Below are 23,717 nucleotides of genomic sequence, written 5' to 3'. Positions count from 1 at the left end.
TTACCAGATGGAAGCCTGAGCTGGGATGAGGACTCGCAGCATCATAGTCATCTATGATACTAGGAGTCCCAGCATCCCCATGGCTCTACTGTCCCTTACTGAAAACACAATTACAGTAGAGCAACCACGATTCCTAACTTCATAAAGCACTATGATGCTGGGTGATCCGATCACACATCAGGGCTCAATCTGGGAAATACCGCCAACATCTGGTCCATATCTCCCCAAGCAAATTCGTCCATGTAAACCCAACATTAGGATGTGCTTATGTGTTCAGGACTTCAAATGCAATTTTTGTGGCCAAATACATGTCTAGATCATAAAAGGGAGTGAAAATTTGAAAGATAGACACCCGAGCACCAGGAATATTTTTTTTTCCCACCTTCCCCAACCTCTTTTTTTTTTTAAAGAAAAAAAAGCTATCCCCTTTAAGTGTATATTACAGGGGTGCCCAATACGTCGATTGCGATCTACTGGTAGATCGCAAAGGACGTATGGGTCGATAGCGGGAAGCAGGGATCCCCGGTGCCTGCTTGTTCACAGTGCAGGCTGAGAGTCATCTCCGGACACTGGCAGGCGGGGCCCACCCATAGACCCGCCCCAGCCCCGCCCCATTAGATCTTTTGCCTTGGTCAGCTAATAAAGTAGCTCACACGCTGAAAAAGTGTGAGCACCCCTGGTATATTATTATTAAAGTTACTATACACCATGGCATAAATAGTTGCAATTTTAAGTTCTTTCTTTTGCACAAGCAACTGTAACTTTTTATTATTTTATACTGCCCTGGTCACTTTCCTAAAAAGTGGAGGGACAAGAGGTGAAGCATGGGGGAAGTCAGGGCCCCTGCCAGTTTTATTGTCATTTACTCCAATTTACTGGCATAAATGATACCTAAACCTAGCCAACTACGACTTGGCATTGATATCAGTCCAGACGCACAGCCCTGCCAGAGAATGCGCCTTGTGCCAGAGACATGAAATCCAGCATTGAATACACTAGTTTTCATTAATCACTGCCATTGATTCGACAGTCCTAGGTTACCACAATAATGTGTATTGAGCTTGTAATACTCGTTCATTCATGGAAGGAGCTGCCAATAAACTGCTGTTAACATGTTAGAAGCTAATGCAAAAGAGTCTTTAGAAGACCTCTAGGCTAAACACACTGGATGAATGCCCAGCAGTTACGCTGTTCAGTTAATAATATGGTACAACAAATAATATATTTGCTTCAGTCCTGCAAAATGTCCATATACTACCTTTTTAGTATAGCATATCATAATGCTACTAATTTTACAAACTAAAGTCACGTTTGAAACACATTAGTAAATCATACTAAAGCGGTACAAAGACAAATAAAATACTTTGGATCATCTATAACACACACTCAGTGGAGTCAGTCTAAATATTAAAATTATGGAATAGCATTATTAATTTCTAAATGGGTGCAAACTTCTAAAAACAAACACAGCTATAATATTGCAAGGGCTTTCCTGATTGTCCCTAAAAAACAATTACACACATGCTTGTGAATGATTTTTTCCAAACTGACAATTCCAGGACCTTGTCCACTGCCAAAAGTGGACAGCATAGGCCCAAAAGCATGAACCTGGACCTTGGGTCAACAAGGAGTAGCTGGTAAGAGGTCACACCAGGATGCGGAATAAGATGTGAAGAACACAGGCCTACTGAATGAGTGTGATACTCTAGGAAAGTATCTGCTAGAAACCCTTGTATCATAGCAATCATGTGGATGTTATTTCATATATCCCAATTAGGCTGGGTTGACATCTATGCCGAAGTATCCATTGGTGTCTGCTGTTGTAGTGGTCTGTGTGTCCGTTGTTCTGTTCCTGTGATGGACCAAAACAATGGACACTGTGCATATGTGAACCTAGATGTAGCCAAATATTGTTGCCAACCAAGTATAACTTTTCATGGCAACATGCAGTAGCCTCTTTCAGCATAATAGCACATGCTATCTGCTACCCAAAAAAACGTCAGGAATGGTGGATTGTGGAACATCACAGAGTTCTCGTGGTTGAATTTTTCAGACCTCAATCCAATTGAGTGTTTGGAATGTGCTGGGAGAACAAGTCTGAGCCATGTAGCAGTAGACCTTGCAAGTTACAGAACTTAAACATTCTTCTACTGGTGGCACAAGGGGGACCTGTGCAATGTTAGACAAGTGGCTTTAATCTTATAGCTGATCACCCTATACACACACAGACACATATAGACTGCGCTCCAAATTATTATGCAAATTATATTTTCCGGTGATTTTTCTTAAATGGTGATGTAAATGACCGTCAGTTTAATCTTCAACAGTTAAGAGTATAAATCACATGTTTTCATGTACAGTATACTTTCTGCAGAGGGCTTCACTAGTTTCTACAGAAGAAGGGTAAGGGAAGCATTGTATCAAATTCTTTTTACTCATTCTTCAGTCATCGACTTCATCTGTCAGCGAATAAGTGACTTCATTTAGAGCCACCCAGCAGACTTGAATGGTGACTTATAAAAATCTTTTCACATAATTGTTTCAACCTTCATACTACCCTATCCTCCTACCTGAAGAAAGTGCAGTCCATATTAATATGCATGGGACTAATTTCAGTGCTTAACAGGCATTAAGGATGCTTGTAGAGACATTACTTCAACCATTGAGATTTACTATCACGTACTATTGAAAGGTTTGCCAGGTATTGCTTAGCAAGATAATGGAAACAAGTACTGGAAATATTCATCATGATTTAAAAGAAAAACAAAAGAACTGTTAATACCAGGTTACCAAGGAGCAGCGAATCTTAAGATATAAACTGAATGTTTTTGTTTTAAGAATGATCCATGTGTAATGTGTTAGACCCTTTAAACCCATTTCACCAAAGATCCAGCATGATACCCAAATGGGATAGAAATATACAAACTGGATAATCATCACTCAATGTTCCTTCCATACCCATTAACACTAAATTATATAACCTGGTGACCTTTAGCTTGACCTTAAAATATACACAAAAGCAAAGTTATAGGTAGGTGTACAAAGATGTTATGAAGCAAGAAAGATCTCAAAAATAGAGAAACAGAAGTGCTAATAGTTTACTGAGTGAATGAACAAATCTAAATTAACGAACAACAATAAACACACAAAAATATATATATATATATATATATATATATATATATATATATATATATATATATATATATATATATATATATCCTTCCTCCACATCACACCAGAGGACCATTGTTGAAAACACACAATTTTAGACCTGGATCCACAACATTTTTATAAGGTCCACAACCATTAAATTCTCACCAGCACAGCCAAAGAAATGAAACCATAGATGTCCATAAATGAAGTTATGTGTAATAATGATGACAGATGACATAAGGAAAAAGTATCAAACTTGCTTACTGAACTTTAGTAAATACAATACAAAATCCTTTGCATGAAGCCTCCTGCATGAAGTAACTAGTGACATGTATTGCTCAGGAGTCATCTTGGCCCATTCTTCCACAAAACACTCTTCAAATCCTGAAAGTTTGGTGGTCTCTTTCTAGGAACTCTGAGCTTTAGGTCTTTCTATAGATTTTCTATTGGATTTAGGTGAAGTGATTGCCTGGGCCATTCTAGCAGCTTTATTTTGTTAAACCAATTGAGAGTTTGCCTGGCTGTATGTTTGGGATCTTTGCTGAAACATACACCTTTGTTTCATCTTCATCATCCTAGTAGTTGGCAGCAGAATGTTTCGTCAATGTTTTGTCCATTCAAAAAAAAAAAAAAAACAAACAAAAAAGCCCCCCCAGCCCCGCACCATGAAGTTCCCACCCCCAAACTTCACAGTTGGTATGGTGTTTTTGGGGTAACATGAAGTGCCTTTTGACCCCCCCAAACATGCTGTGTACTACGGCAACCAAAGAGTTCAATTTTGGTCTCATCAGATCAGACTATGGTATATTCTCCCAGCATTTCACAATCTTGTCTAACGCGAGGGGCCCCATGCGGAGTAAACCCTATGATTTAGCTATGGCATTTTACAGTCCATGTAAAGTGGATGGGATTCTAGTGAATTCCATCCACACATTGCAAGAAAAATATGTTGTAGTTTTGAAAATCACAGTGTGTCAATTATACCTATGGAAACAGTGGCGGTTTCCCTATAATTATAATGGAAGCAGAAAATGAGGAAACTTCTACGCAGACTTTCAAGCAGTACTTTTCTCTCCACACAATTGGTGCGGACACCGCAAGGTAAACACACGGACCCCATTATAGTCTATGGGGTCTGTGTGGTTTCATTGCTCACTGCTTTTTAATGCATTCGCTATTCTGTTCAGGGGGTCCCCAAGCAGAATACTGAACGCAGATGTGAACCGGGCCTGAGAGTTGAGAGGAGATTTTTTTTTTTTTTTTTTTTTTTTTTTTAAAAGAGGATGGATTCTGCCTCAGAAAACCACCCGCAAAAAAACCCTGTGTGAATTCACCCTGAGGCTAAGGTTCCACTTACTGAGGAAAAGACTGTGGCGGAAACTCAAAACTCAATCAACTGAAGCAATATTGTAAAGAAGAGTGGGCCTAAATACCTCTAGAATGGTGTGAGAGACTGAAAATATAACAATGAAACAATTACTTCAAGTTATTGCTGCTAACGCTCACACCAGCGCTTGCACTATGTTCGGGGATTCCGTTCCCTTCTTCAGGCAGAAAGCACACAGACCCCATTATATTCTATGGGGTCCATGGATTTCCTAAGGTAACCACTTTTTTTTAATGTGGATTCAGTTTCTGTTTGTGGGGTCCTCAAATGAAAACCCAAACGCAGATGTGAACCTAGCCTTTAGGTGGTTCCACAAGTTATTGATCCATGAAGATTATCACACATGGCTTTCTAGTGACTGTGTATATATGTATATAAATAGCAGCTATTCATTTTTAAGACACTTCTGGCGATCCCAAGTCCTGAATGCAGAATTTGTAGCTTAATCCGTAAACACAGAAAATCAATAAATCTGCCAACCGAGAAAGGTAGACAAAGTTATGTAGAATATTTCTGGTATTTGATGAATTTACTGATGTCATCCACAGAAACCATTATCTGGCTCAGGTGAAGCCTGGATTACAGACAATCCCTTTGTGTGAAGTAAACAGCTTCCATCCTAAATGAAGAAGGGGTAATTTCCTCTGGAGATTCCTAGTACCCTCTCTCAAATTCTGACTATGATTTTCTACAAATGACTACTGTTCACCCTTTCAAGGTAAAAAGCAACTTCTGCTCTGCTCAAAAATGATCAGTCTATTTTTATGATAAAGGTATTTAGGTGACTAAATAGTTATGATAATTGCCCACCAAACGTTCATTGGACAGAGCCATTTCTCCTGTATATCCCATATACACATGCTTGAATCCTCAGCAGCACTTTACCTCCAGTGGGAACAAAGAATTTGGCATGTAAAAACCTGCTAAAAACATGTAACAGTTTCAGCAAGTTCTTTGTCATCTGAAGCTCTGGAAGCCAAAATTTTGCTTGTGGTTTTGCAGAGTCAACCATTTTGGACACAAATGCACTTGTGCCAGTTTCATGTAAAACATATAATGAAACATATGCCGAATCAAAGGATACAAATTAGGTGTCTACAACTATGGTCAACAACTCCGTTATCATAGACATTGCAAATATGTCTAGTGATATCTAGGGGTAACGGCATCAATGACCACTGAAAGCAGCGGTCAGATCTGTTACTTAGGATTCTGGGAAAGCTGGAAACGCTTACTGTTTATAATTTTTTTTTTTTTTAAGCAGACCGGACTGATGGAGAGCGGAACACTAGTGTGAACCTAGCATTAGTGTCCATAAGTAACAAAAACCTAAATTATGTTTGCTAAAGTAAAACATCTACTGGTTCATCAGTTATAATATCCAATATGCCCTGTGCAGTGGAGATCTCTCGGTAGCTTACAATCCTTTTACTTTTGTAGTTACCAGTTTTGGACTAAACAACGTAACACATGAGAGATTAAACTAAAACAAAACAAAAGAGGGGCACTGCTAGCCAAGAATTAAAGGAGGTGATAATATTCAGATCTTCAAACAGAGCGGATAATAAAAGCCTTCTTTCATCTGCCAGAGAGGAATATCTTACCTGTTCTAAATCTTCAAAGAGACGTCTATAATAGCTGCCTTTTCATACACATGAATCTGCAGGTACCCTGTCTCTGTTTTACTTCTCCTTTGCTCCACCCCTATAGCCTGTCAATTATTGACAAGAAAAGCTGAGCTTTATCCCCTGCACATTGCTTTCTTCTATAAAGTTTCAATGTTTTGTAAGCTTTAGATGCCTAAGTGTCTGTGGTTTCCCTTATGTCAGTGCTGAGACAGGTGTCTTCACAGTCAGTCGCTTATTACCCCACCTCTATGCGTGCGCCATACAAAGTGATACTTACAGGACGTAAACAAAAAGGTGAAAAGTAGGAGACGAAGATTTAACAGTTTAACAACCATGCACCTGATATACTACATAATGCATACACAGTAAGTACAAGGAATACTTGGCTGAGAAGGTCCCCCAATACATTTACTTCTTATCTCATAGATTATAAGGGTCCTCTATCCCACTGTGCCAGTTGGTCACTGTTAGGGAGCATTCACACTTGCACCCTGTGTCTGATGTGTGCAGGCCTCTATTTTACCACTTCAGAACTGGGCTATTTTTCCTTGTTCAGGACTGGACACATTTTCAGTTTTTGAGGGTTTTAACATTTTTTTTTTAGTTCTGATAATTTTTTTATTTTTGCATGTTTTTTTCTTTATTTTACCATCTGAGATGTAAAAAAAAAAAAAAAAAAAAAAAAAAAAAAAAAAAAGGATAACGTGGTTTCATTATTATTATTTTTTTTTACCACAAAATTCTACTACAGAAATTTGAAATACAGTTTTCCTTCTCCTTTATTGTGATTTTTACAAAATAAACTCATGATATTGTGTCAATTTATGACATTATCAAAAGGTTTCATACATCATACCCCACATATGGTCATATTAAAAAAATGGTCATCCTGAGCAACCCCTTTAATGTACATGACAAACCGGGTCTGAACCTTGCTATATTTTAGATGGATTCTGTGTAGTCATTTTCCTGCCTATGTATTCAAGTAAACTGATAACTTCTTCACAACTTTTTTTATTCAGGCCATTCAGTACTACATAACTCATGCAGGTTCTCTGTAATAGTTTTGTAGTGTCCTTATCATATTTTTATTATTTAATACTGCTGATGAGATGCCCTTAAAGGGGTTTTCTGGGATCAATACTTTTTTAATAGAAGGGTGGGGAAGGTTAAAAAAAACCAAACAAAAACCCACCACACTCAGCTGTCCTCGATTTGTTCCCCTTCCCCGGCCTCATATATATTTAAAAAAAAAAAAAAAAAGGGGAAGGAGGGGAAAAACCCTTTAAATATAAGAAATCAATGCTCACCATTGCTCAAGCCTCTTTGTTCAGCTTAGCTCATCTGTATACAGCTTTGTTCATCTGTATACAGGTACCCGGGTTGTTTGTGCAAGATGACCGCTGCAGCCAAATCACAGACCTCAGTAGTCACCTCTTAACAAACGGTGCGTCATAGCACTCATGTGCTACTTCAGATGAGGCCTGTGACTGGTTGCAGTGGGTCCCTAACACAAATGGGACTTCATGAAGACATCAATTGGGGGAGAAGAATAGAGCTGCCGCCAGTGGGGACTGGCTCCCTGAGGAGAGGGAGTACGGGTTTGTTAAGCGCCCATTAACAGTGCTATATAATAATAATAATAATAATAATAATAATAATAATAAAACCAAAAAGGTCAGACAACCCATTTAAGATGAATTATTATAATCATACTAATATGGAACAAATATCTATCTTGAAACTTTTGTAAGCATGAAAGTAGCAGGTTTTGTATGCAGACACATTCTCAATGTATAACTGTAATAGAAGTCTGTCTGAACTTGTACCTTCAGGTGTAACTGCTGCAGGACAAACTTCCTTTATTAAATCACCAAGTGTATGAGGGTTCCCGTCATTGGCAATTGGCCGAAACAGCTTTTGCACAAAAGGACGTTCACTGGTTGCCTGTAAATATATTTGGAGAGAAACAAAATTAATCTAAGATGTAATTGCAGATTGAAAACACAGAAGGGATTAAACATAGAACAGGAGAAAAATTATGTTGCTGCTTAAAGGGAATTCGTCACATGAAAAATGTTCTTCAGTCTGTAGATAGTATGTTATAGAGCAAGACAAGCTGAGTAGACAGAGATTCTGTATCACTAGCCATTTATCCATTCAAATATTTGCTCTTTCTATACCCATTACATTAAGGTGGTTCTATCAGTGACTGACAACCATCTCTGTATGTAAAGTCAAAGGGTAGGCTGTCAATCATTGAAAGCACCACCTTTTTGACTTCTTAGCATAGAAAAAGCAGATACTCCAATGAATAAAATGGCAAGTAATACATTTGCACAAATCTATCCTATCGACCAATCTGCTCAGCTCTATAACATGCTACCTACTGATTAGACAGCATTTTTCATGGGACATTCCCAGTACCAGTACTCTGGACATGCACTGAAGAGGGGCAATAGCCTTGAAATAGCGGTCTGCAAATGAGTTTCTCTTTATATTATTTTTTTTTTTGGAAGAGACATTCTGGTTTGGCATTAATCCCAGTCAACATCTTTAGGTTTAAAAAAAAAAAAAAAAAAAAAAAATGGCATTGCTCTATAGAGACATTGTCTGAATTGAACCATATGTTGTCCTAAAACCTCTATATACTACTACATATTGATATTGCCTTTCAAGATGTGTAAACTGCCCATGTCATAGGCACTAAAGCAACCCCATACCATCAGAGGTGCAGGGTATTTAACTGTGCGCTGACAACAAGATGGATGCCCCCCCCCCCCTTTTTTTTTTCTTGTGTTTGCAGGGCACGGAGTCTGAGTTTCCAGAAAGAATTCACATTTTGAATCATTTGACCACAAAACAGTTTATGTATGGATTCTTCTTTGTATGCCACAGCTTTAACTTGCATTTGTGGATTGCACAGTGAACTGCATTCATAGGGAATAATTTCTGGGAGTATTCCTGGGCCTGTGCCATGCTTTGTATTACCAATTCATGCCCCCTTTTTTAATACAGTGGTGCCTGAAGGTCAGTAGACCACAAGTATCCAATACTGAATGTTCGCTTTGTCCCCTGTGTACATGCATTTTTTCAGATTTTCTGAATCTTTTGAGATTATATACTGTAGATGGTGGACTTTCAAAATCTTTGCACATTTACATTGAGGAATATTTTTCTGACGTTGTTCCATAATATTTAGACATTTCTTTTTTTTTTCCACAGATTGGTGAAAAAGATACAGATTTAACATGCTCCTTTTATACACAGTCATGTGCTTAGTTGAAAATTGGCCCTCCAGTTTTTTTTCATTAGAACCACTTACTTTTTGAGCATTTTGTTAATTCTCTCAACTTTTGTGATGTGTTGCTGTCATTAATTTCTGAATCAGTTAATTTTTTTCAAATTGGAATCTCTCACCTTTTGTTAGGTGTGCTATTGTGAATAGAATATGGTGATATGACATTTCCAAATCATTACATTCTTGTTTTCTTTACATTTTTTTTTTTTTTTTTTTTTTTTTATAAATGTAGATTGTGAGCCCCACATAGAGCTCACAATGTACATTTTTCCCTATCAGTATGTCTTTTTTTGGAATATGGGATGGAAATCCATGCAAACACGGGGAGAACATACAAACTCCTTGCAGATGGTTTTTTGCCTGTGGCGGGATTTGAACACCAGGACTCCAGCGCAGCAAGGCTGCAGTGCTAACCACTGAGCCACCGTGTGGCCCCTGTTTTCTTTACATTTTATGCAGTTCCAATTTTTGGGGAACTGGAGTTGTGCACGCATATATGCGTGCACACCCTGACTTTTAAAGCTAACCTAGCAGGTCTATATAGGAAACTACCTACAAGTTCTTATGGACAGGAGGTTTAGTGTCACATAGACACATGTAGCAATTACTTAGAAATGAGTTCATTCATCACTTGACTTGTTTTCCATTCAGTCCAATTCAACTGAATGGGGATCAGCTGTAATGCCAAGTAAAGTCCCTACACAACATAATGTATAGCATTGTGATTTGACTTCAGTGAGGCATTCACCCAAATGTTACATTACCATCTGATCTGTGGGGGCCCTAGTTGTCATATCCCCACTGATCAAACATGAATGACCTATCCTAGGGAAAAGTCACCAATATTAAACTCACAGAAAACCCCATAATCAAACTATATTCTTCCCAAGACTGTCCCATCATAGAATACAACTCGTCACACAAATAATAAGCCCTGATAAGGCTACATGGACAGAAACTTAAAAAAAAGTTTTTGAGATGTGACAGTGAAAAAACAAATCAATGCTGCATTCTTAAAAGGAAACTATAAAAGTCCACCGCTTTCAGTTTCAGAATGAAGGGCACCGCTCTGCAGAATTTTGCTCTGACAATTTTAGTCGGCCTTTGTCACTGATTCTCCAACACAGATGTGAACCCAGCCTTATACTTTTTCAGTGTCAGAAAGACTTAGGGTGCCTTCACACGAAGTTTACGCTCCATGTATTCTGTCCATTTTACAAGTGTATAAATACATGTGTAAAATGTAGTTAGCCATTGAGTTCAATGGCTTGTTCGTATAACACGCGTCTTTTTGCGCGCGCGTCTACGCAAAAAGACGCGCGTTATACGAACAAGCCATTGAACTCAATGGCTAACTACATTTTACACGGGTATTTTTACACGTGTAAAATGGACAGAATACACGGAGCATAGACAGAATACACAGAGCATAAACTCTGTGTGAAGGCACCCTTATTTTTGAGCAGATTCTTCTCTACATACTGTAAGCAGTGTATGGCAGTTGGTCTTTCACAAGCTCAGGGAGGACTGCAAACTACAGAAAAAGGCTGCAAAGAAGAACACTGCAAAAAAGTCTTAGAATCCTTCAGAAATCTTGGATTGTGACATGATCAAAGAAAAATCTCCCCCTTGCTTGTATGACCTAAGCTATATATATATATATATATATATATATATATATATATATATATATATATATATGCACATATACACACACAGACACGTACATACATAACAGACCAAAAGTTTAGACACATTCTCATTCAAAGAGTTTTCTGTATTTTCATGACTAAAAATTGTAGATTCACACTGAAGGCATCCAAACTATGAATTAACACATGTGGAATTATATACTTACAAAAAAGTGTGAAACAACAAAATATGTCTTATATTCTAGGTTCTTCAAAGTAGCCACCTATTGCTTTGATTACTGCTTTGCACACTCTTGGCATTCTCTTTATGAGCTTCAAGAGGTAGTCACCGGAAATGGTTTTCCCTTCACAGGTGTGCCCTGTCAGGTTTAATAAGTGGGATTTCTTGCCTTATAAATGGGGTTGGGACCATCAGTGTTGTGCAGAAGTCAGGTGGATACACAGCTGATAGTCCTACTGAATAAACTGTTAGAATTTGTATTATGGCAAGAAAAAAAAGCAGCTAAAGAAAAAGAAGTGGCCATCATTACTTTAAGAAATGAAGGTCAGTGAGTCCGAAAAATTGTGAAACATTGAAAGTGTCCCCAAGTGCAGTTGCAAAAACCATTAAGCACTACAAAGAAACTGGCTCACATGAGGACCGCCCCAGGAAAGGAAAACCAAGAGTCACCTCTGCTGCGGAGGACAAGTTCATCCGAGTCACCAGCCTCAGAAATCGCAGGTTAACAGCAGCTCAGATTAGAGAGCAGGTCAATGCCACACAGAGTTCTAGCAGCAGACACATCTCTACAACAACTGTTAAGAGGAGACTTTGTGCAGCAGGCCTTCATGGTAAAATAGCTGCTAGAAAACCACTGCTAAGGACAGGCAACAAGCAGAAGAGGCTTGTTTGGGCTAAAGAACACAAGGAATTAGACCAGTGGAAATCTGTGCCTTGGTCTGATGAGTCCAAATTTGAGATCTTTGGTTCCAACCACTGTCTTTGTACAACACAGAAAAGGTGAACGGATGGACTGTACATGCCTGGTTCTCACCGTGAAGCATGGAGGAGGAGGTGTGACGGTGTGGGGGTGCTTTGCTGGTGACACTGTTGGGGATTTATTCAGAATTGAAGGCATACTGAACCTGCATGGTTACCACAGCATCTTGGAGCGGCATGCTATTCCACCCAGTTTGCGTTTAGTTGGACCATCATTTACTTTTTAACAGGACAATGACCCCAAACACACCTCCAGGCTGTGTAGGGGCTATTTGACCAAGGAGGAGAGTGATGGGGTGCTACGTCAGTGACCTGGCCTCCACAGTCAATAGCTATCACTGCATTACAGAGCACATTACAGTACTAAGTAACATACCTTTGTTATTTGTCACTTTTGTAAATTTGAAGAAAAAGAATATTGAAGTATTATGGAAAAGATGCAGTTAGTGTACTGGGGGCTGAAATTAGTTCCCTGGTAGAGATGAGCGAACACTATTCGAAACAGCCGTTTCGAATAGCACGCTCCCATAGAAATGAATGGACGTAGCCGGCACACGGGGGGTTAAGCGGCCGGCTGCCGGAAAAGCCTGCATGCCGGCTGATTCCATTCATTTCTATGAGAGCGTGCTATTCAAAACGGCTGCGAATGTTGCGAATAGTGTTCGCTCATCTCTATTCCCTGGAGCTCTGTTCTTACTGTTCAATTAGGGAAGTTGATGTAAATGTAGTTGTAGGATCAAATCTTGTTACACTGGTTGGTGTAGACCAGAGGAGATGAGAGGAGAGGTCTGGGTGGTAAGAGCAGTGCTCCAGGAAGCTGAAGCCCCTCCCCATTGCACCAACTACCCCATTTGTATAACAATTCAACGTTGATTTTGTCCCAATCTACAAAAGTGATATCCTTGGATAAGCAGTTTATCACTGTAACTAGGTGGAGACAATGGATATGCTTGGGGAGCTGGCAGACTCCCTTTGAAACGTGTGTAGATTGATTTTCTATATGATAACTTCAAATGAACGTACAAAAAAAAAAAAAAAAAAATGCCCATGTAGACTATAGGAGGAGAGACATTGGTGTTTAAGTGATCTTAGTTTTAGGTTTAACCTAGCACTACTACATGCCTAGACAAAATGAAGTGATTCCACATAAGGCCAGGCACATCAGGGAGATTTCCAGAAATGCTACAAAGAATACCATAAACAATAACCACCTGTTAGAAAGGAAAGAGCTATTTTGGAGGTGTTTACCTTCTCTCTAGCCCTCTAATTACATTGTTTACTGGGCCATTTAAAGGGAGTGAAGGTTTACATCAGTAATCCTACAAGGACATGCAACGTACAATAAGAATACAAACATAGTAAAACAAAATCATGACTACTTAATAAGGCACCATATTGTATGTGTCAGAAATAACAGATTCAAACAATACAATTCTGTTAACATTTTCAAGTGTTTAACATGGTCTGCTAGGTTGAAGGAAAGGAACAATGAACAAATCATCCAAAAAAACCTGTTCTCGAATAAAAAAAATTCAAGATAAAGACTTTCAGAGAAGTGCACAGTACAGTGATTTACAGTCATTTATAGTATAATGATGGATCTTTGCAAACCTCTATCACACCCATCTGATCAGCAGAATGAGAATACATAATTATTTAGCGCTAACATACTCCACATGTTTCTACCACTGAGGCCCCTTTAATATTACTTATTTGCTTTTGTTAGTGACATAGTAAACGCACCTTTCTTGTGTTAAAGTGCAATCTTGCCGCTGAGAATTTCAACTTTTATTCCATATGTAAATGAGCTGTTTGGTATGGGCAAGCTGTTGTCCCTGGTATAATGTCAGTCTTTATGTTTTGTGACTAGATAAGAAAATGGTTGCTCCAGTTGGTGGGGCCCTACCCTGAGTGCACTAAATAGCTATTGGAATATATGCATAAATAAATAGCATATGGAATAAATGTTTGATTTCTCAGCAGCAAGACTAACCTATAACTCGCTACTTCACTATGACACTATCCTGCCCTACAACAGCAAGTGACTGGTCTAGAAGAGATTCTGAGGGTCGTAGACTGTTTAAAGATTGAGCAAATTGCAAACCAATCAGAAAAAAAATAATTTGAAACAGGGAGTGGGTAAGACAATAGCCAAGTGCTAATTATGTCAATACGAATGGACCCTTCTGTTACTATACAAAATATAAATGTTGAGGGCAACACGGTGGCCCAGTGGTTAGCACTGCAGCCTCGCTGTGCTGGAGTCCTGGGTTCAAATCCCGCCAGGAACAACATCTGCAAGGCGTTTGTATATTCTCCCAGTGTTTGTCCCATTCTACAAAAACATACTGATAGGAAAAAAAAAAAAAGTACATTGTAATCCCTATATGGGGCTCACAATCTACATAACCCATGAACCCATCACCTAGCCAGTATCTGAGCTAGCACAATGCAAGACAACTAGTTAAAGGGCAAAATGCTTTTCTGATCTGCTGTTCCTCTAAATCTATAGCAAAACCTGCAAGCATTGCACAAGGTGAAATACGTGCCAAGTGTCAGGAAGACATCTGAAGTAAACAGTTTTACCCTAAGGGGGCATTCACACTACGTAACGCCAGCGTGTATCACAGCCGTACACGCCGGCGTTACAGCAGGGCTGCCGAACACTTCCCATTCATTTCTATGGGAGCCGGCATGCGAGCACTCCCCATAGAAATGAATGGGCTGCTTCTTTCACTGCGAGCAGTCCCATTGAAGTGAATGGGAAGTGCCGGCGTATACGGCAAGCTCTGCTCATGCCGTCCCGTACACGCCGGCATTTCCCATTCACTTCAATGGGACTGCTCGAAGTGAAAGAAGCAGCCCATTCATTTCTATGGGGAGCGCTCGTATGCCGGCTCCCATAGAAATTAATGGGAAGTGTTCGGCAGCCCTGCTGTAACGCCGGCGTGTACGGCTGTGATACACGCTGGCGTTACGTAGTGTGAATGCCCCCTAAAATTGCCATGGAATTTTCCAGCATGGAAATAAGGCTTTGCAAAATTACTTTGAAAGTTTACCAGAAATGTCGTGTGTATGGAGACCAACTCAGAATCTATGACAATACACTTCCGGTGTCAAAAGTAGTTTTGGTAAGTAACTAGTTAAAAAACAAAACCGAAACACACATCTTCCCAGTTATAGTTTAAGAGAGTTGACTTACTTGGATATTATTTACACATTCCAGTGCTCCGCTAATTTTTCACAGAAATGGCTCATTAATCTAGGTAAGCCTGATAACTAGTAAGTTACATTGGGTAATCTCCTTAAATCCACTAAACAAACATATTACTGCAAAAAAACAGAAAGGGTAAATGAACAGGGAATATCATGGGTCTGCCCCGACAGCCAAGACACAATCCAGATCTACCTCTGCCACAAACAAGAGAATGTCTTAGGTGGCATTGCAAACTAGAACTAGTGGAAACATCATCTGGAGAAAATGCTACAATACTAAAAATACCAACCAGAACAAACTACCATATGAGAGAAATAGTAAAAATACAAAAGATCGTGATCAGGACTCTACCAGTGAGAAGAAACACATGAACAACACGTGTGAGTGGTTTCAGCATGAGAGTATTACAAGCGAGACCCTCAATGCTATTGTGGTAAGGGCAGTACAGAAAAAGTAAATGAAAGAAAAGCGTTCAGGAGTTCAATCAGCAAACCTATTATGTGAAAAGGTAACCCCACCTCAGACATGTGTACAACATATGCTACCTGGTGAGATGGTGCTGGCATGGACTATATAATAAAATATATCAAACCAATATAGAAATGCGTGGGAATCCCCTTTAAGCTGGGGGCCCAGAGATACACTTGCAGGTGAAGGTCTCCTGAAGGGATACCACTACTGCCAAGTAACGCATAGGAAAGGGGGAGGAGGGAGTTAAAAGTAGCTAAATACATGAAGCAGAGAGCCTCAGACTGAACGACCAACATCATGGGCCAGAAGCAAAGTTCTTTTGCCAGTGAACTACACACTCAAATGTATGTTTTGGCAGGACTCTAGGGTTTCTAAGTGGCACTGTCAGCAGTTTTGACTATCCTTTTAAACAGTCTTAACAATGAGGCAACGATTTAAAGGAGTTTTCTGTCTCAGACAGGATTTCAGCTACCCTCCTTTCTCCTCTCCCTTCCACTTCCTGGTTTTCAGATCCAACCAGCATTGTGCTCCATGCTTTTTTCTAAATTAAAGTTATCTCTGGATTGACATTCAAAGATAACAGACACTTACAAGGCTCAAAATCCCAAAGCCATATGTAGAAAGAAGAGAGTATAGGGAGCGTTCACACTACCGTCGGTGTCCGACATGTAGTGTCCGCTCCTAGTGTCCGCTCCAAATCTGTCACGGACATTAGGAGCGGACACTAGCTGTGTCCGTGACACCTGTCATTCATTTCAATGGGCATCGGGTGCGTTCTTTTGCACTCCGTGCCCGTCCTTCCCTGTCCGCAAGTGAAGATGTCCGACATCTCAAGCGGACAGAAAAACCCTGCATGTCGGGTTTTTCTGTCCGCTTGAGAAGTCGGACATCTTGACTTGCGGACAGGGAAGGACGGGCACGGAGTGCAAAAGAACGCACCCGATGCCCATTGAAATGAATGACAGGTGTCACGGACACAGCTAGTGTCCGCTCCTAATGTCCGTGACAGATTTTGAGCGGACACTAGGAGCAGACACTACCTGTCGGACACCAACGGTAGTGTGAACGCCCCCATAGAGAGCTAGAAGCAGGGACAAAGTCAAAAGCTCAACCTGAGAGCAGGTCTATAACCTAGGCAACTAGCTGTAAAGACTGAGGAGCAGGAGAATCTGGAAAACACAACAAGATAGGAAAAACAATGTATTAGGTATTGCATACTTCAGATAGCTTAAACTACGAGATTAAATATGATCCTTGAGATGCGAATATCCCTTTAATTAAAGGTTTAGGTGAATAACGGTTTATGTACTAGTTTATATTTTGGTAACAGTAATGGCCTAATATGTCAGAAATATAATTGTAAAGTTCTTCACAATGAGACGCGATTCTTATTGTATCACAAAAAGCATTTTACAGTATGTTGCAGCAGCACACTGCACAACTGTGGGCCAGATCAGACCATGCCGTGTTCTGCAAGCCATAGATCATCCTTTTTCCTCAAGCAAGAAAAATAAAATTGAACTCAAAAAAGAAATGAATTTTTATTAATAAATGAAGAAATTAAGTATACAGCATTACTCTGGCCTCGTAAAACCAAAGACATAACTATCCGCAGTACGGACATATGGTTGCTTTTATCATCACAGCTACAGGGCAGTTCTTCATTGATGAAATGAAGATGAAGTTCATATTGTTAACTCTTCAGTTGCTTAACTGATTTAGCTTTGAAGTTTCACTTTAGTTAACATGTTAGACTACACATGGTACCCAATGACCTGGCCTATGCACACTTACGATTTGGACTGTCTATTGGAGTAGAAATGAAGAAACAGATACAATTGTAGTGTATACTTTCAGATTTATGTAAGGAGTTAACAAAATATTGTGTGAAATGTTTATGAGTTAGAATCATTTTTCTACAAAGCTTACTAATTTTAGGGGCTTAAAAGTAATTGGACACATTACCATTACTGTAAATAAAATGGTATTTTTTAACACTTTGTAGAGAATCCTTTGCAGGCAATGACTGCCTTTAGTCTGGATCCCATGGACATCACCAAACCCTGGGATCTCCCCCTTTGTGATGCTTTGTCCAGCCTTTACTGCAGCTCTTTTCAGTTATTGCTTTTTTGGGTCTTTCTACCTTAAGTTTTTTCTTAAGAAAGTGAAAGGCATGCTCGATCGGGTTGAGATCTGGTAATTGACTCAGCCACTTTGTCTTCCATAAAAAAGAAAACTCCTGGGTTGCTTTCATAGTATGTTTTGGGTCATTGTTCATCTGTACTGTGAAGTGCCGTCCAACCTTGCTACATTTGGCAGAATCTGAGCAGTCAGCATATCCCTGTACACTTCAGAACTAATCCACCTGCTTTTGTCACATCATGAACAAAACACTAGTGACCCAGAACCATTGGAAGTCATGCATGGCCATGCCATCACACCGACTCCACTAAATTTTACATGGATATGTCGTGCTTTTGATCATGAACTTTTCCAAGCCATCTCCATATTTTCTTCTTCCCATGATTCTGGTACAGGTTGATCTTAGTTTCATCTGCCCAAAAAGTGCTGTTCCAGAACTGGGTTGGCTTCTTTGGATTATTAAGGGGTTAAAACATTAAAGAAACTTGTGTAACTGTCCAAAAATTTCTGTATTAAAACTGTGTGTATACATGCATATACATATACAGTATACACACACAGACACACACACGTATAAATAAAAACGTAGTTAAAATCCCAGTTTGGTTCAAAACAACCCCACGTACCCCTGCAAGAATTATGGAAATAATGTTATATGTACCCCTCAGCAGAGACAACCCTACGCCCATTGTTATGTAGAGACCAGTCCAGCATATTAGATGTCAAGCAAAGCTCTCCTATGGTTAGGTTGATAGCACATACTAGTTCCTTCATACATAAAAAAAAAATGATGTGATATAGCCCAGTCTTGAATGATCTTCTTCTAATATATTAACAAATTAGGCACATGTTTGGCCCTCCTTGTGCCTGAAAGTTACCGTATTTTTCGGACTATAAGACGCACCTAGGTTTTAGAGGAGGAAAATAGGGAAAAAAAATTTTGAGGCAAAAAATGGTAAAATATTTAATATATGGGAGTTGTAGTTTTGCAACAGCTGCAAGGCCACATTGACAGGTGACCCTGCAGCTGTACGGGGATGCATAGAGTGTTTTTTTTGTGGGGCCAGCTGTACTTTTTAGTTATACCATTTTGGTGAATATCTATTGCTTAGATCACCTTGTATTGAAAAAAAACCCGGTGGTTTATGATATTGATAGATATATATATATATATATATATATATATATATATATATATATATATATATATATTTTCTAGGGACAGGAGGTGATTTAGAACTTTTATTTATATTTTTAAAGCTTTTTTTTTTTACTATTTTATTTCCCCCCGGGGGCTTGAACCTGCGGTCACTTGATTGCAAGTCCCATAGACGGCAATACAACTGTATTGCAGTCTATGGGACATTCTGTCTATTAGTATTACGGCTGGTCATAGAGACCAGCCGCAATACTAATATATAGCCGTGACAGGCCTGGGAGCCTCATTAGGCTCCCGGCTCTCACCCGAACAGGTCGGCTCCTGCGATATCACCGCGCAGGAGCCGGCCTGCAACTTCACAGGTACGGGGCCGGTGGGGACCGGACCCGGGGGAGAAGGGGTCACCGATACTGACCCGGCATCCGCTGTACTAGAGAGGCGGATGCCGGGGAGGGATAGACGCTGGCACAGGTGCCGGGGCCTGAGACATCGCTACGCTCCTCTGCCCTGCATGAAGCCAGCGGCGGGGGGACGGAGGAGCGAAATAGCATCGCCCCTGCTGCTGCTGCTGGCTTCATGCAGGGCAGAGGAGCGCAGCGATGTCTCAGGCCCCGGCGTCTATCCCTTGCCGGCATCCGCCTCTCTATTACAGCGGGTGCCAGGCGCCACATTCGAACTATAAGACGCACCCTTCTTTTCCCCCCAAATTTGGGGGAAAAAGTGCGTCTTATAGTCCGAAAAATACGGTAAGTGGAGTAAAATTGAACAAGTTCACACTCCCCCTGCCTCACCTTGGTTGCAATAATGTGCCTGTTCCTTTTTTATGCCAAAAAAAGGTCTACAATTATTAAGATCAGTGGGGCTTGAATTTATATTTTTGTTAAAGGCTATTACCAGAACTATTTTTTTTTGCATTGAACATCCCTTCTCATGCATGATCTCTTCTCTATTTTCATTTTACCTGCACAGTTTCAGCCCCATCTCTTCTTCCTCTATTGTTGATTAGTTAATAGAGATGAGTGAGTAATATTCGAAACGGCAGTTTCGAATAGTACGCACCCATAGAAATGAATGGAGCCGGCTGGCACGCAGCCGGGGCCGGCGTCCTGCCGCTTAACCCCCTGCGTGCCAGCTGCGTCCATTCATTCCTATCGGTGCGTGCTATTCGAAACTGCCGTTTCGAATACTACTCGCTCATCTCTACTAGTTAACATAACCACATGCACACAGCTTTATGTGAGAGCAAACAGCTCTCTACCGCCTATGGCATTTCTGAATCTTCTTCATTTGTCCAGTCTGTATAACAGTGTGGATTTGTGTTCCTGCACAGTCATAGCATTGTGGAGTTGCACAAGCATTTCATGCCTAGCATATGCTAGTTTCCAAAAGGGAAGGGGGAAGATTCTGTTTGTCCGAGGTCTTTTCAGATGGATTTTGCCAAGAACAAGACAGGGCAACCTGCAGTATATAGCAACACATGAAAGCTTCAGAAAAGAAGTCAAGAATGTTTTAATACAATCCAGTCTGAAAATTTATGTTTATTATACCCTTAAGCCACATAAATTTTATGATTTTGTGTTTAGTTTTTTCCCCCTCTCCTTTCCAAAAGCCATACATTTTTTATTTTTCTGTCCATAGAATTATATGAGGGCTTATTTTTTGCAGGACAAATTTTACTTCATAGTAGTACCATTTAATTTTACATGCATTGTAATGGGAAGTTGGAAAATAATTTAGAATGGAGTGAAATTGGAAAAAAAAAACATTCTTACAGAATTTAGTGTTCAGTAAAAAGTACCTTACCTATATTCTGTGGCTTGGCACAATAAATATATATTGTTATATTTTAACACCATTATAAAAATTCTAAACTTTGAAAAATGAAAATCCTTCTTTCAGTTGTCATATTGTGACACCAGTAACTTTTTTTTTTTTTTTTTTTTTTTTTTATATTTCCATGTTGATGTTTAAGGGCTCTTTTTTAGCGGGCAAGTTGTTTTTATTAATGACATTTTGCGAAATGTATGACACTCTGATTGCTATCTATTCCATTTTTTGTAAGGGAAACAGCAAAAAAATGTCTGAGGGTTTTGATTTTTTTTTCCTGCTTTTTTTTTTTTTAATCTTTCATTTTTAGATCTCCCCAGAGTATTTGAATCATCAGGGTACTGATCACCCAAACAAAATACTACAATACAACTCTATTGCAGTATATTGTGAAATTCATTCATCTCTATCACATACTGCCTATGACAATTGACCAAGGCATCTAAAAGGTTAACAGTCGGTTGTTCGCGGTGGGTGCTTGCTGTATAACAAAGCTGGCACAGTCTTTAAAAGAATAACCTAGCCCAAATCCAAAGCAATAGCCACATAACCGTATATTTTCAAAAGTTGTTATACACATGCAGTGCATTACTTGCATTTAAGGATCTATAGAAAAGCAAAAAGATATTTAAGGAGATATTAATATTAGGAACAATTATTATGTAACAAACTATATTTAAACAGGGGGTAAAAAGATGAAAAGTTTTGAATTCCATGCCCTGCTAAACCACGTCTAAAATCCCAACAATATAAAAGAAAAGTGTTACAGTAAACACATGATGATAATCAGTCATAGCTCTCAAAGTACGGAAATCACACAGGACAATGATTCACATACCGACCCTTTATCATCCTGCATGTGATGTCAGCAGAACCGAAGTGACAAGTGGGATATATAACGCTCCCCAGCAGCTTTACCTTTAGCTATTACCACATATCTCAACAATCACAATTTATAAATTGATATATTATATATAAAATTATTATATATTATTATGTAGACACACAGATTTCTTACCAGTAAAGTTCCACTCTGTAAAGGTTACAGAGAGAATAAGGATTTTCTGTAATATTATTTTATAACAACATCCAGGTCACTAGGGGAAATTCACACTTATAACTAGATATTTATATTATATATCATATTATTCTATTCTATACTATACCATTACTATATCATATATTATGGGATTGTAAAATATTCTCTTGTATATTCTCAGCTCTTTTTACAGCTACCAGATTTGTTGCTACGTCTGTATTTTCCTCTTAATTTTCCTTTTAATACGAACATGAACGTTACATTTCAGAAAAATTCACCATCTAACACTGTAATGACTGAGATCAGGGTGTCAGCCCTACCAAAGTGGACAAAAGGCTGAATAAGTGGGCCCTGAAAAGACAATGGAGGCGTAGTTTTAAATCTCCAGCTTGTAATCTAAACCATTCAAGAGAAAAGATGAGGATGGTGTAAAACTGATCGTGTAACTATTGAGTTACCAGTAAAAGGTGACTCACTGGCAGGATGTGACGGATCTAGAGGATTAAACTACATGTCCAAAGACAAAGTACACGATATGGCACCTACTGAAATGAATGTTTAAGAAGGCTACTAAATTATTGACACGAGAGTGATTAAAAAGATAAAAAGGTAAACAAACATTCGTATAAAGTGATAGCTAAATATTTCACACACTCTCCTATGTAAATGGGGATGGTAAATTGTGTGCATGTGAAATGAATGATCTATTATAACCACATGCTACTTGTATCCAAGTACAAAACTGTTCAGTTGCAGATAAGTTGAAAAACAGCTTAAAAAGCGAAGCAAATTGAAAAGGTCCACTCATGTTGGACAAGAGAAGACGTGCAAGTAGAAAAATACAGTTGTGCTAAATCGTTTACACACCCTGGCAGATTTTTGGGCTTTTTCAGAGAATACGAATGATAACACAAACACTTTTTCTCCACTCATGGTCAGTGGTTGGGTGAAGCCATTTATTGTCAAACTTCTGTGTTTTCTCTTTTAAAATCATAATGACAACGAAAAATATCAAAATGACCCTGCTCAAAAGTTAACACACCCCAGTTCTTAATACCGTGTATTGCCCCCTCTAACATCAATGACAGCTTAAAGTCTGTTATGGTAGTTGTGGATAAGACTCTTTATTTTCTTCGATTGTAAAGCTGCCCATTCTTGTTCCTGTAAATTCCTGGGCTGTCTTGCATGTACTGCGCGCTTGAGATCTCCCCAGAGTGGCTCAATGATATTGAGGTCAGGAGACTGAGATTTCACTTTCTTCTGCTGTAGCCAATGACAGGTCGACTTGGCCTTGTGATTTGGATCATTGTCATGTTGGAACGTCCAAGTACATCTCATGTGCAGCTTCCTGGCTGATGAGTGCAAATTTGCCTCCAGTATTTGCTGATAAGTTGCTGCATTCATCTTTCCTTCAAATTTGACCAAGTTTCCTGTGCCTTTGAAGCTCACACCTCCCCACATCATCAGTGATCCATCTCCGTACTTTACAGTAGGAATACTGTTCCCTTCATCATAGGCCTTGTTGACACCTCTCCACATGTAACGTTTATGGTTGAAGCCAAAAAGTTTGATTTTTGTCTCATCACTCAAAATTATCTTGTTCCAGAAGATTTGACGCTTGTCTCTGTGCCGTTTGGCGTATTGAAAGCGAGATTCTTTGTGGAAATTGCACAATAATGGCTTTCTTCTGGTAACTCGACCATACAGCTAATTTTTTTTTCAAGTGCCGCCTTATTGTGCATCTTGAAACAACCACACC

General features: G+C 39.3%; 1 protein-coding gene across 2 annotated transcripts in view; it reads right to left on the bottom strand.

The window, feature by feature from the left end:
• The window catches only part of ATG5 (autophagy related 5), a 91,420-nt gene that overhangs the window by 11,534 nt on the left and 56,169 nt on the right, over window positions 1–23,717 (bottom strand). For both annotated transcript variants that reach the window (XM_075268171.1, XM_075268173.1), the window contains exon 7: window positions 8,001–8,118. In XM_075268171.1, the coding sequence (XP_075124272.1) occupies window positions 8,001–8,118 (118 nt within the window). The remainder of the gene's footprint in view (window positions 1–8,000; window positions 8,119–23,717) is intronic.

Source organism: Leptodactylus fuscus, chromosome 3 (assembly GCF_031893055.1).
Source record: "Leptodactylus fuscus isolate aLepFus1 chromosome 3, aLepFus1.hap2, whole genome shotgun sequence".
In the NCBI taxonomy this organism is placed as follows: domain Eukaryota; kingdom Metazoa; phylum Chordata; class Amphibia; order Anura; family Leptodactylidae; genus Leptodactylus; species Leptodactylus fuscus.
Note: the sequence above shows the minus strand (reverse complement) of the source record. Positions and strands in the feature narration are given on the sequence as shown.